General features: G+C 28.3%; 2 protein-coding genes across 2 annotated transcripts; one reads left to right on the plus strand and one right to left on the minus strand.

Moving 5' to 3' along the window:
• The first annotated feature begins 3,010 nt into the window (after positions 1-3,010).
• On the plus strand, positions 3,011-3,351 carry LOC134834609 (small lysine-rich protein 1). Its single transcript, XM_063849341.1, has one exon. The coding sequence runs from the start codon at positions 3,024-3,026 to the stop codon at positions 3,330-3,332; it is 309 nt and encodes a 102-aa protein (XP_063705411.1). The 5' UTR covers positions 3,011-3,023; the 3' UTR covers positions 3,333-3,351.
• LOC134834608 (branched-chain-amino-acid aminotransferase) lies at positions 3,346-8,497 on the minus strand. Its single transcript, XM_063849340.1, has 5 exons — positions 8,256-8,497; positions 5,951-6,370; positions 4,974-5,523; positions 4,724-4,878; positions 3,346-4,076 (listed from the first exon to the last, which is right to left on the minus strand). Exons 1-5 carry the CDS (start codon positions 8,274-8,276, stop codon positions 3,882-3,884), a joined length of 1,341 nt encoding a protein of 446 aa, XP_063705410.1. The 5' UTR covers positions 8,277-8,497; the 3' UTR covers positions 3,346-3,881.
• Positions 8,498-12,321: the final 3,824 nt, after the last annotated feature.

Consider the following 12,321-nt stretch of genomic DNA (forward strand, 5'->3'; position numbering starts at 1 on the left):
ATCATCGATAAATTTTATACAATATGTGTCGTGTGTAATTTTTTTTTCTTTTATTATTTTTATGCACACATTTTTTTTTTCATGTATTTTTTTGACACACAATCAATCCTTTTTTTGTTGAGATTCTATCGCGAGCGAAATTTTTGCATCCAATCGAGTTGAAAGTTCACCGGCAACTGTTAAAACTTTCAAAATTTATATGATATCACACATCGTCGAGTAGATAACGCACACACAAACACACACACACGACAGACAAAACAACGAGTACGACGGCGAAATTCTCATCATTGCAAATAATAGCACAGTCGACCAGATATTTGTGGGGATGGTTTGTGATTTTCGAGGGAGGTAAATGCGTTCGTTCATGTAAGAAGAGCGCAATGTACCATATGAGAGAGCCGCTTTTACTACGATCGTGGATTTTTGTGAATGAAATTGCGTGACTTTGGGATGTAAACAGAGAATTTAAGCATCGGGCTGAGCGTAAGGCAAAGAGAAAGAGCAGGCATGCGTATTACGGCGCGAGAATGCAATGCGATACGGTATCGTAAGGTGAATTGTGCAACACTTTCAACATCAATCGGTATCAATTTCATTCATACAGCACACGAACACATTTGTTTGTTGTCTTTATAAGCCATATAACTGTTTAATTATTACCTTTTTTCGATTATAATTGGTTTTTTCCTCTTTTCATTTCGTTTCAGAAGCCCGCAAATGCAACTAATTAAAATGTTTTTCCGATTCCTTGAACACAATAACGGATCATCGGATTACGTCTGGAAATGCGTTTAATATCTTGCGGAATGTGACCTTTAACTTCGTCAATTGTATCCTGACAAATATTTCATCATTATTATGATTAATTATTAGGTTGTGACTTTAATGAACTCGACAAGAACGTGTAAAGCTCAACAAACAGTCCATTAAGTTCAAAACTAATTACAGGCCACACACTTTATTACTTGTAATATGTCTCTTAAACGTACTGTTCGTACTTTGTATGGATAGTGTGTTAAAATTTTAATTATAATAGTCATCAAAATACAAATTTATTACGTTTTATTAATCTTTGAGTGAAATATATTGTATGTAGGTAACATTATGTGAGGATTTTCGGTACAAAATTTTGTATAGAAACCCGAATTTTGGTCTCTTTGTGGTTTGTGTACCTTTCAAACAAGCATCACAAAATTATTTAGGGGAAAAATTTTATAAAATTTTGTTTTAAAGAAATTTTTATATGAATTTTTAATGCGAAAAATTAAAATTTTTACTAAAAATTTTGAATAAAAATTAATATTAATACTGACTTATGTTTTTTTATATTTTTTTAATATATTTTTTAAATATATTTTTTTTTAATATATTTTTTTAATATATTTTTTTAATATTTTTTTTAATATATTTTTTAATATATTTTTTAATATATTTTTTTAATATATTTTTTATATATTTTTTTAATATATTTTTTTATATAGTTTTTTAAAATATTTTTTAATATATTTTTTTCCAATATATTTTTTAAAATATTTTTTAATACATTTTTTAATATATTTTTTTAATGCCAAATATAAAATAAAAAAAATTTGAAAACATAATTTCAGAATTTTTTAAAAAAAGTTGAAAATGAAATATATTCGCAAATCCTAATTTAATACAAATATTACCTAAATAGGTAATAATAATCATATTTTAATGTGTTTCATTGTATGTAATTATAGTTACCAATGAAATGATACAACACACACACAGCAACGAGATGATATCTATTTTTGATCAAAATTGGTTTTCCCAATTGGTACGAGGTACGAAGAGATATGAAAAGTTTAACATCATGAATTTGTAATTCATCCAGAATTTTGTATCGGAATGACCAAATTGAGCAAAATGCAAATCTAGTTTGTTCTTGTTTCATGAAATATTTCACATTCATGCCCGCAGGTCAGCTTTAACATTAACTAAAATGAACATATATAATATTTCTCCGAAATAAAAGTTTGGAAAAAAAACAAGTTCACTAACTAAGTAATAAGTAAGTATGGTTTTTGTCATTAACTTTTATATTAAAAGTTGCGAGAAAAAAAAACATTCGATATCATTTCATAAATAAACATCCAGAATTCGTTGTCAACTCCATTGTTGTGTGTGTGTGTAATAATAATAATAAAGTTATAATCAGTTCACTAACTTTGTGTTATTTCGTTACCTCTCTGGTTGATGCTCACATTTAATGATACTCTGTAAATATATGAAACACAGAACGATAGCAACCAGTTAAATAAACCATCCCAAAGTTAATTTAGATATCAAAATGTTTAAATGTCCTTTGGACTTGAACATTTTCACATATTTTCTCCTCTCGCATGTGAGCAAAAGTTGTATCATGACACCTTTCGCATACATTCGAGGTAAGATAGCAAAACCAAATAACAGACAGAACTTTGAAATACTTTTGATATGTTATTCGTGTTATGTATGAAGCACATTTTATATCAGGTTGTTATGGGATTTTGAGACACTCTAATCATTTGAACTGATTAGCACTTTTGGGATTCAAAAATTTTTATCGTACATGCAAATTATTTGCAAGCATATTTTCATATAAAACTTTCGTAATATTTAGTTTAGTTTTGGGAAAATGTCGAAATTTAGGAGATAACTACGAGAGTTTATGTTGCGGCTTGCGTTGGAATGCAGTTTGTGTGTAATGTGATGCGATCCGGATGAACAGATATTGTTTCGAAACTTTAAGGAAGTTGTTCTAAAATAGCCGGAAGAACTTTTTTGTGAATCAATTAAACACAAAAAGCGAAAAAAAGTTGTTATTTTCACATAACATGATGAAAAAACACTCACTTGTCAATCAAAACAAATGTCTTAGTAACCCCTTCATATGCACTTGTTGATTTGTTGTTATTTCTGTAACGTTACTGTTACTGTGTTAAATCGATAAATCAACGACGATAGTTACAAAAGCAACAAAAAACGGGTTATTTACTTCAAAATCGTCAAACAAGATGCCTGGCAAAGGAAAAACTCCGAAAGAGAAAAAGGAAAAGAAGAAAAAGACTTCCATCGATAAATCGGGCGATGAAGCGGCGGAAGGCGAAGAAGACAAAGCTAAATCAGGCAAGAAGAAAAAAGGCTCGAAAGGCAAAAAAGGCGGCGGAAAAGGAAAATCAAGCAAATTTTCGGGAGACATGTTCAGCGAAGCAGCAATCGAAAATTCGTACTATTTGTGTCACAATATACAAGATGTGCTGAAAAGTCGAGGATTTATATGGCCTGAGCTGCAAAAGAAGAAGAAAAAGGGCAAAAAACGATAAAATATTTGTTTGCTGTCAATTCTTAATTTATTTATTTTAATTTTTCATTCAATAAAAGTTACAATTTTCTTAAAGTCTAATTCATGATATGTCTTATTTATGTCACAGCTACTTAATGTAATTTTTTAAATTAACTTAACATTAAAGGTATTAAGGGTTCAAATGCACTTCAAGTGTACGACATAATTTTTTTGGTCCCAAAATTATTATTTAAAAGGGTGAATTTTGACAAGTCAAATGTTTTTTTGGATTTTCAATGTGAAACTTATGAACACTATTAACCATTGTAACAATGGAAGCCCTTTGCTTTGGCGAACAATACACCATTTTTCAATATAAATTACTAAATTTTAGTCCATTGAGAGAGAAATAAAGTCTTGTTGCCTTACCAATATTGTATTGTACTATCTTACAGAAGAAAACTTAATTCGCGCGGAACAAAGTTTTATCATACGCTCATTTCCTGCTCAGTTATCGATCTAATATGTACACATATTCAAAGTCTATAACTAAATTTCTTAAGAATTAGGAACTGATTGGTCGACAAGTTTATTCTCCGTCAATGACACGCGCCCATGGATGCTCAACTTTGCCGTATTGGATGTCAGTGAGGGTATGCAAAATGCGTCGGAACACGGCGTTGTCTTGCTTCATTGTTGGAATCATGTAATCTCTGTCGAGATAATGGATTCGCTCGATGGGGCTAACGATACATGCTGTTCCTGCGCCAAACATCTCAAGTACCTTTAAAGAGTAAAAATTTGTTAAGATTTAAATTTTTAAATGAAAATTTAAATAAAAATCAAAAATAAAGTCCAAAATTTTTTTTAAAATAAAATTTTTTATCAAAAATTTGAAAAAAATAAATTAATTAAAATTTAATTTAAAATAAAATTATAAAATAAAAATAAAATTTTATTCAAAAAAATTAAATAAAATAAATTTATTTAAAATAAAAAATTTAAAAAATTTTAAAATAAATAAATTTTAAAATAAAATAAAAATTTTAAAAATAAAATAAAATTTCAAAAAATTTCATACAAATTGACAAAATTTTTGAGCGTTTTATTTTTATTTCTTATTTCTTAAAATTAAAATTAAAGAAAAAAATTTTTTGTAAAAAATAACTGTTAAAAAATTTTGAAAAAAAATTCAGTAATTTAATGAAAAATATTTTTACATGATTTTCGAAAGAAAAAATTGGCAAAAATGATAATTTTTAATTTTTTTTTTTTTTGAAAATTTCTTTAAAAATTATGAAAATATAGGATAAAACTGTCATTTTTATGAAATTTTTATTTTTTTATGCATCATTGGATTTTTGACTTTTAAAATGGAGCATCGGATTTTATTTTTGATTTTCATTTTTAAATTAAAAATTTTTAACTTACTCTTCCTTTGGCGAGCAATCTTGTAACCATCGACATGGTAATTTTGCCTTCTGTGACACGGAACTGTCCCCATTCGCGTGCCAAAGCTAAAATTGAGTCTCTTGTGATTCCGGGAAGAATTAATCCATTCAAGTTCGGCGTTATCAACTCACGTTCTGAAATGAAAAAGATTCTTTAAGGCTAAGCGTCAAAATATTCGCAACTTGTGTGTGCAAAAGAAATTTTTATTTAATTCAGCTTTTAATTTTACCTCCTAAATCGTTGATAAAGAACATGAAAATGTTCATTGTGCCAACTTCCGTTAACTGATGATCATCTCCATACAACCATAATACTTGTTCCAATCCCTTTGACAATGCGGTTTTTTGTACGTGAATCGTTGGTGCATAATTTGATCCCATTTTACGATCTCCAACGCCTCCGGGCCATGCTCTCGTGTATTGAGGATCAGCTAACAACGAAACGCCATTATCTGCATCAGCTCCCTTCTTTTGGTCGAAATAACTTCCAACAGGACTCAAAATTGTGTATAATAAAGCAGAATCGGAACTCGCAACTCCCAACGTTGGTTCAATTCCAATTAAGGTAGGTCTTAAATACAAACTCGCAGCATCTGTGTGAGGTACCCATTCTGAATCGATCGACACGAGACGCTTCAAACAACTAATCATCTCTTCGCCATCGAAGGTAGGTAAGCCCGAACGTGCCGCCGAAAGATTCATCCGATGCATATTCATCTCGGGACGGAACAATCTGATGCGATCATCAACTCCGCGATAGGCTTTCATTCCTTCGAACAACTGAAAAAGGAAAAGAAAAATTTCTTTTAAAGCTTGAAGATCAAATTTGGAGGTCAACATGTTGTTGTTATTATTGTAAACTAATATTTTATTACTAACCGCACAATTATCACAAATCTTAATCGATTTGCCTACGAAATGACTTTTAATTATTAAATCACTTTATTATTGAACTACCGTCAAATTCATTATTGTGATAAGAAAACCCGTGTACATGATTGTCAATAATAATAATAATTAGGGGATGGATTCTTTTTTTGTGCAAAATTATCAAAAAAGTCATGCCATGTCAAGAAAAGTTGATAAAGATGTGAGACAAGAAAAAAACCGAACGATAAGAAATAAAAAATTTAACGTTTTTATCAGTAATTAGCAACAAATAGTCAAAAAATTATTTTTTTTAACAATTGATAAGCTCACAACTCACCTCTAACGCATAATGGAATACTTTTGCTGCCGGATGTAGAACAATATTGCCAAAAGGAACAATTTCAGGTGCTTGCCATCCTCCCAATCGTTTGTGATATGCAATTTTCATCATGTGATCCGTGAAATTCTTGCCAAATTTGAGATCATCAGCTTCAGGTTTGGGTTGCAATTGAGTCGGGGCACAAAGTTGAACTTGCAAATCTGAATATTTGAAGAGATGTCCGAGATCCTTTTCGTGTTTAATGGGAGCAAGATTGGGAGCTTGACGTGAAACAGGAACTTGCGATACACGTGTGAACTCTTCATCATCGACAATGGCTTCTTGCAATCGAGCTGTACTGCTGCACAATCGAACCGTTTGAAGTTGGATCAATTTCTTCAATTTGTGTTGATTTGCCAGAATGTGACGACATAATTGCTGAAAAATAAAAAAAAAATTATTAAAAAAAAAATTTAAAAAAAATAATTAAAAAAATTAAAAATAAAGTTTTTAACTTCTAAAACAAATTTATATTGAAAAAAATAAATAATAAAATAAATATTAAAAAAAAATTATAAAAAAAATTAATGAAGTTTTCAAAGGTAAAAATTTTTGAAATTTTTTTTCGCGCTAAACATTCATTGAGTCATAAGAATCACTTTTCTCCATGAAACATATGCTCGGAAACGCATAGTTTTTGTCAAAAGTGCTCAGTTTCAACTTTTGCAGGGCAAAAACAATAAAAATTTTATTATAAAAAGAGCGGAAAAAAATTAATCTTTTTATCAAGACACGTTTAAATTACTTTTAAATCTTATCAAAAAATAAAAATTCCCAAAAAAAGGTGTGTTTAGCCTTCAGCAAGTTCTTCTATGATTGCAATACGTTAACGCCTGATCGGAAACAATGAAACCAAGCGCCGTCTTATCATCAACAACATATGTTCAATTATAAATTTTGATTACTTGTTAATATTTTTTTATTAAATTTGTTGCTACTCTCATTAAATTTTAATCAATTGACGCAATTCAATTGATATACACAGGATTTGTTGTTGTCGATCAATTTTTCGAAGAAAATGACAAAAACATCAACGGATGATCAACAAGTTGTTGCTTCCAAACACAGGAAATCTCCTCATTTTCCGTATTTTTCTCCCCAAAAGGAGAAAATTCATACGGAATATCATTGAAAAGTTTCTAGAATTGCTTACACGTAAACAACAAAACAACATATGATCAATGAGAATTTTTCCACGCCTTTTATAGAATAATATTATCAAATGAAAGCACATAAACAACAAATCAACAATCTGATTAATGACATGTGTTGTGTATAAAAAAAATTAATTGAAAGATTTGCACTTGTCCTAAATTGTTGAATAAAACCTGTTAATGACGTTTGGCGCTAATATTCAAGCACGCGTCAAAACTCATAAATATTAAAAATAATATTAATAATAAACTCTATTGAACTTTCATCCAACGAAACTACGTGTTCCTTGGAAATGGTGAAATTATTGCGTTTCAGCCTCAAAAACTTCAGGTTTTTAAACTACGCGCAGACTATTTTACAATAAATTAATTTAAAATCATTTCCATAAAGTTCGTATATCTTCCGTACCGAAAACGACGAATACGACAAAAAAAATTTATAATATTCAAATTGTTTCATTTCGATTTTGTGACGAAAAGGAACTAAATTTTTTTAAACATTTGCAATTTTTTCACAAAAAAACTTTAAAAATTCTCGAAAAATTTAATTTTTTTTGATAAGACAGTCTCGTGCTTCATATCACACACAAAAAATATTAATTATATAAAAGCTCGCCAAATTAACGATAACACATAGGAAAAAAAATATGTTAATGCGATTATCAAAAATGTCAAAAATTTTAACAAAATAATTATAATTTTTGTGTTTTGCCATTATCTGATGCAATAACTTGCTTAGACATAGTCACTTTTAGTTTTACTAAATTTTAATAAATAAAATCTTTAAATTTACATATAACAAAAAATATTTTTTTTTGTCGATTATGAATTGAAGTCTGAAGCAGTAAAATGTTAAGAAGGTCACGTACGAGAGATTTTTGATGTAATATTTTTTTTGTCTGTCTAATTTTTTTTTTATTATTTTTGATAAGAGCACGATTTTTTTTATTTTTTTTTATTCACGTGTATTTTTTTATTATTTTATTTTTTTCATTATTTTATTTTTTTTATTATAATTATTTTATTTTTATTTAATTTTTTATTTTTATTTTATTATTTTTATTTTTATTATTTATTTTATTTTTTTATTATTTTAATTAATAACTCACCTTGCTATTTTTAATAACCATTTTTTCTAATTTTTTTTTCACTTATTTGTCAATTTTTATTTTTATAATATTTTTAAATGTTTAATTGTTTCTTTTTTGTTTAAATTTAAAATTCACATAAAATATTTTTTGTGATTCTCTTTTGTGTTTGTATTCTTTTTTTTTTTTGAATTCTTGTCTTCCTTTCGCTTTTAGAACTTAATAAATTTAACTTTTATTTTTTAAATTTCCATCTAAACTGGATGAAGTATAAACGGCAACTGAACTAAAAAATAAAACCTGAAAATATTTTATAGAATGCGAGCGAAATTAAGTGTTTATCAATGTGTGTGTTGTTTCTTTAGCTTTTTTTCAGTATTTTCGTACAGACCTGACTGAAATAAATAACAACAACGTATGACTTAAAAGTCGACGTGATAACGTCAGCCAAACTCTGTGTGCCCGAAAAGTGAGTTCCATACACGCGCGATCAACGTTATTTACGATGATAACGCAGACAACGCTAATCAAGTGCAAAATATATGTGAACGAACGAGAAATAAGACAAAACGTGTGATACATAATGCTCATATGAATGAATCGCGAGAGAGACACGCATATTCGACAATTTACGCACACACATGTTTGATTTAAAGTAAAATATATGTTCTAACTTCATTCTCTTTTCAGAATGTGCGACGATTGCGATTCAGAGACAGCCAAAAATTTCTGGTTCTTTCGACGATGACATACGACGAGGGCAAAACCAGTTTATCTACTTCTACTTTCCGAATGTTGCCGAATGTCACAAAAAAATTTTTAATTTTGAAAAATTGTGCGCAATATTTTTTTCGGTGCAGTGTTATTTCACTTTACTCTTTTATTTGTTAATTTACTTACAAAACTGAATGTCAAGGACATTAAAATTTGTTTATTTCTTGCTCTCGTTCTGTAATAGATACCGTTGATTGAATCGTCATTCGCGTCGTGAATGAAAAATAAGAGCAACTTAATCAACTGTGTGCACTTGACGACCTTCTGCCTGCGAAAATAAGTGTTTACTATGAAAAATCACACAAATGCCGCTAAAACTATGCGAACATTAGACATTAGAAACAGTAAAAAACAACTTTTTACGCCTTCTAATGCAAATAAAAAGTTATGGAGTTGTCTGGTACGTCATTTTCTCATGGAAATCAATGACCTTATGACGTTTCTAGATTCTCATGCAACTATAATTACGTTCAGAATATGGAATTTCCATACATAAAGTGCAAATTTTTAATTTAAACTTGTATTGTCGATCATCGGTTTTCGTTTTCTATGAATAAATTAATGAAACACGTGCTTTTATGTATGAAATTCAAACAAAAGTAAACTATAAATGTTCAAAATTTCACCAAAAATTTATAATTTTATGTTAAATCATGCAAGTAAATACCACAGACGATTTTTTTTCTTCTCTCGAAAATACTCGTATTCGCAGATAACGCGAATTTTGGACCTTTTTTAAATATATATATTCGCGCTACACGATCATGAATGTTGTTTACGACTTTTTAAGTAATTTTGATTGGTTGAAATTTTGGGCTCGTCGTCATCATCGCGCACAAACGAACGTAAGAACAAAAAAATGTGTTTTTGTGATAAAACTTTTTTCGGTGTTGTTTTAATATTTTACGTCTTTACTTTGCGTACTTCCAATTGAGTAAATAACATTTTATTTTTTTAAAAAAGTGATGATGATGATGATAATGTTTACTGAACAAATTCTACAGTTTTTACGCATTCAAGGTTGTTTAATTTTTAGCAACACTTGTTGATTTATCTTGTTAATTTTTGTTGTTTTAGAAGTTTTTAATTAGATTCGTGTCACATTTTTTACGTTTGTGTCAATTTAAAAACATTTTTTTGATACAATTTTATTATATATTATATTATAAAATTATTATGTATGTTATATATATTTATTATATTTTTTTTAATTATGGCAGAAAATTAAAATTTAGATCAAAATTCATTTTAAAAAATACGTATATATAAAAAATTGAATTTAATAATAAAATAAATATTTAATTTTTTGATTAAAATTAATTTATTTAATTTAACAATTTTTTTTAAATTTTATATTATATTTTATTTTATATTTTATTATTATGTTTAATTTAATTAATAATATATATTTTTTTTCTTTTTTAATAATTTTGAACTAAATTTTAATTTTCAACTTTAAAACGTTCACAAACTTGTATCGTTTCGTAACTCGAAGCAAAATGTTGTTTTGTATGCGCCAAAAAATGCTGAATTAGTGAAATTTTTGTCTGGTTTCTCATAAACAAAACTTGTTTCTTTTTTTAGTTCTTATTGTCGATTCAAAATTTGCTTGTTTTTTTTAGTAAAATCAGAACGTATAAATATATATTATGAGGTCAATGTTTTCGTATTAACTTTAAAATACGTTGTATGTGAAAAAAACATATTATTATTATATTATTTGTGGGCTCGATTTGATAAAAAACTAAAAAAACAAAATTTTTCATTTAAAAATCGAATAACAAGACAATCAAGAGACCCTCTGATGACGAGATGTTTTTAAATTTTTATTTGCCGCGTAATATTTCGGTATCTTCATTGATTAGATTATACAAAAAACACTATTTGTAAATAGTTCCGTGAATTATCTGATGATGAAATGCAGAAATTTGTTTACATCGGAGTTCACATTTTGTTTTGTAAATAAAATAAATTCTGAAGATCTCCGTTCTTACTTTAATTGCATCAGATTTTTCGTCATTCGGAGCGTCTCGTGAGTAAAAAGTGTTAAAAATACATAAAAACGTCACAAAATTCGTATCTCATGTATTTTTTTTTTATGAAAAAATGGGAACAACTATCGATATCATTAACCAGTTATGTATGAGATACGAAAAAAAAAATCATACGATATGGAGGCTCGACCGAAGATTTTTCTAGATATTTTTTTTTTCATACAAAAATTGAAAAATAAGCGTGTACTGAAATTAAAACAAGTTTTTGAACGATATATAATTATGCTGATAACTTGCTGATCGGTTGCTATCCATATATATATTTATTGTTGGCACAGCTGTAAAGATGATGATTTCGCAGCTTCTTGTATGAAGGTCTTTTCTTGAAAACTTGACAATTTTTTACTATTTTTCTTTGCACAAATTCTTACAAAGAACAAGAAATTAACGGAAGATTGTCTCAAATCAAGGTTAAAAAAGGATTTTTGCTTACGTACGAGATAGCAGGAAGTGAATTTGATAAAATTGCGTCTCAGTTACAAATGTTTGACGTAAATTATGTCACATTAGACATTATATCTATTATTTTCGACACACTAACCTTCATTATCTTGATTCACAAATTTATCACTTATCAACTTATGATTTACCAACAGCGCCTTCCATTCATATAGAGACAAAAGTGAAGAATCATGCAGCGGAAAATACGTTTAAATATAGTTGTTTTGTCAAATTGATGGTTTGTAGTTGAAATTATGTTCAAATCTCGAGTTTTCGAGTAATTTTTTAACACTTTCAATTTCTATCGTACACGATTGTACATGAAAAGTTGCATGGATTGTATTTAAAAGCGTGACAATGTCAATTTGTTTGTTTCTGAACAATTGCAGCAAAACACAAAAGTTGCAATTTTGACGCTTCTTTAATTCTATTAACATTTCCTCTTCATTATTTTACTAAAAAATATAAAATTTTAGTATCGGATCGTCTTTCAAGAGATAAAGATGCAAAAAATTACCAAAAAATATTTTTACCTTTTTGTTCTTTTAACAAACTTTGCACCATTCGTACATACAAAAGATGATTTTTTCTCAAATTCATCAAATATTTGTCCTGAAAATGCCTCATCGCGTCAATTTCGTGGCCTGCAGTTTGTCAGTAACGATCAAAATTGGTTAAAATCCAAGAGAGAGCCTCGTCTCTTCAGTTTCAGCACGGAAGAACAAGATGTAACAATCCGCATGGAGTTTGGCGTTCCTTTTATCACAATTCCAACGAAACGTACAATCGATGGCCTCCGAGAATTTGCTTCGAACATC

This window comes from Culicoides brevitarsis, chromosome 3, assembly GCF_036172545.1.
Source record: "Culicoides brevitarsis isolate CSIRO-B50_1 chromosome 3, AGI_CSIRO_Cbre_v1, whole genome shotgun sequence".
Taxonomy (NCBI): domain Eukaryota; kingdom Metazoa; phylum Arthropoda; class Insecta; order Diptera; family Ceratopogonidae; genus Culicoides; species Culicoides brevitarsis.

Coding starts and splice junctions, on each gene's coding strand:
- LOC134834609 (XM_063849341.1), top strand. CDS start 3,024: ATGCCTGGCAAAGGAAAAACTCCGAAAGAGAAAAAGGAAAAGAAGAAA.
- LOC134834608 (XM_063849340.1), bottom strand. CDS start 8,276: ATGGTTATTAAAAATAGCAAG. Junction 5,524..5,950: donor TATTCCATTATGCGTTAGAG/GTGAGTTGTGAG, acceptor TTCCTTTTTCAG/TTGTTCGAAGGAATGAAAGC. Junction 4,879..4,973: donor CTTTATCAACGATTTAGGAG/GTAAAATTAAAA, acceptor TTTTCATTTCAG/AACGTGAGTTGATAACGCCG.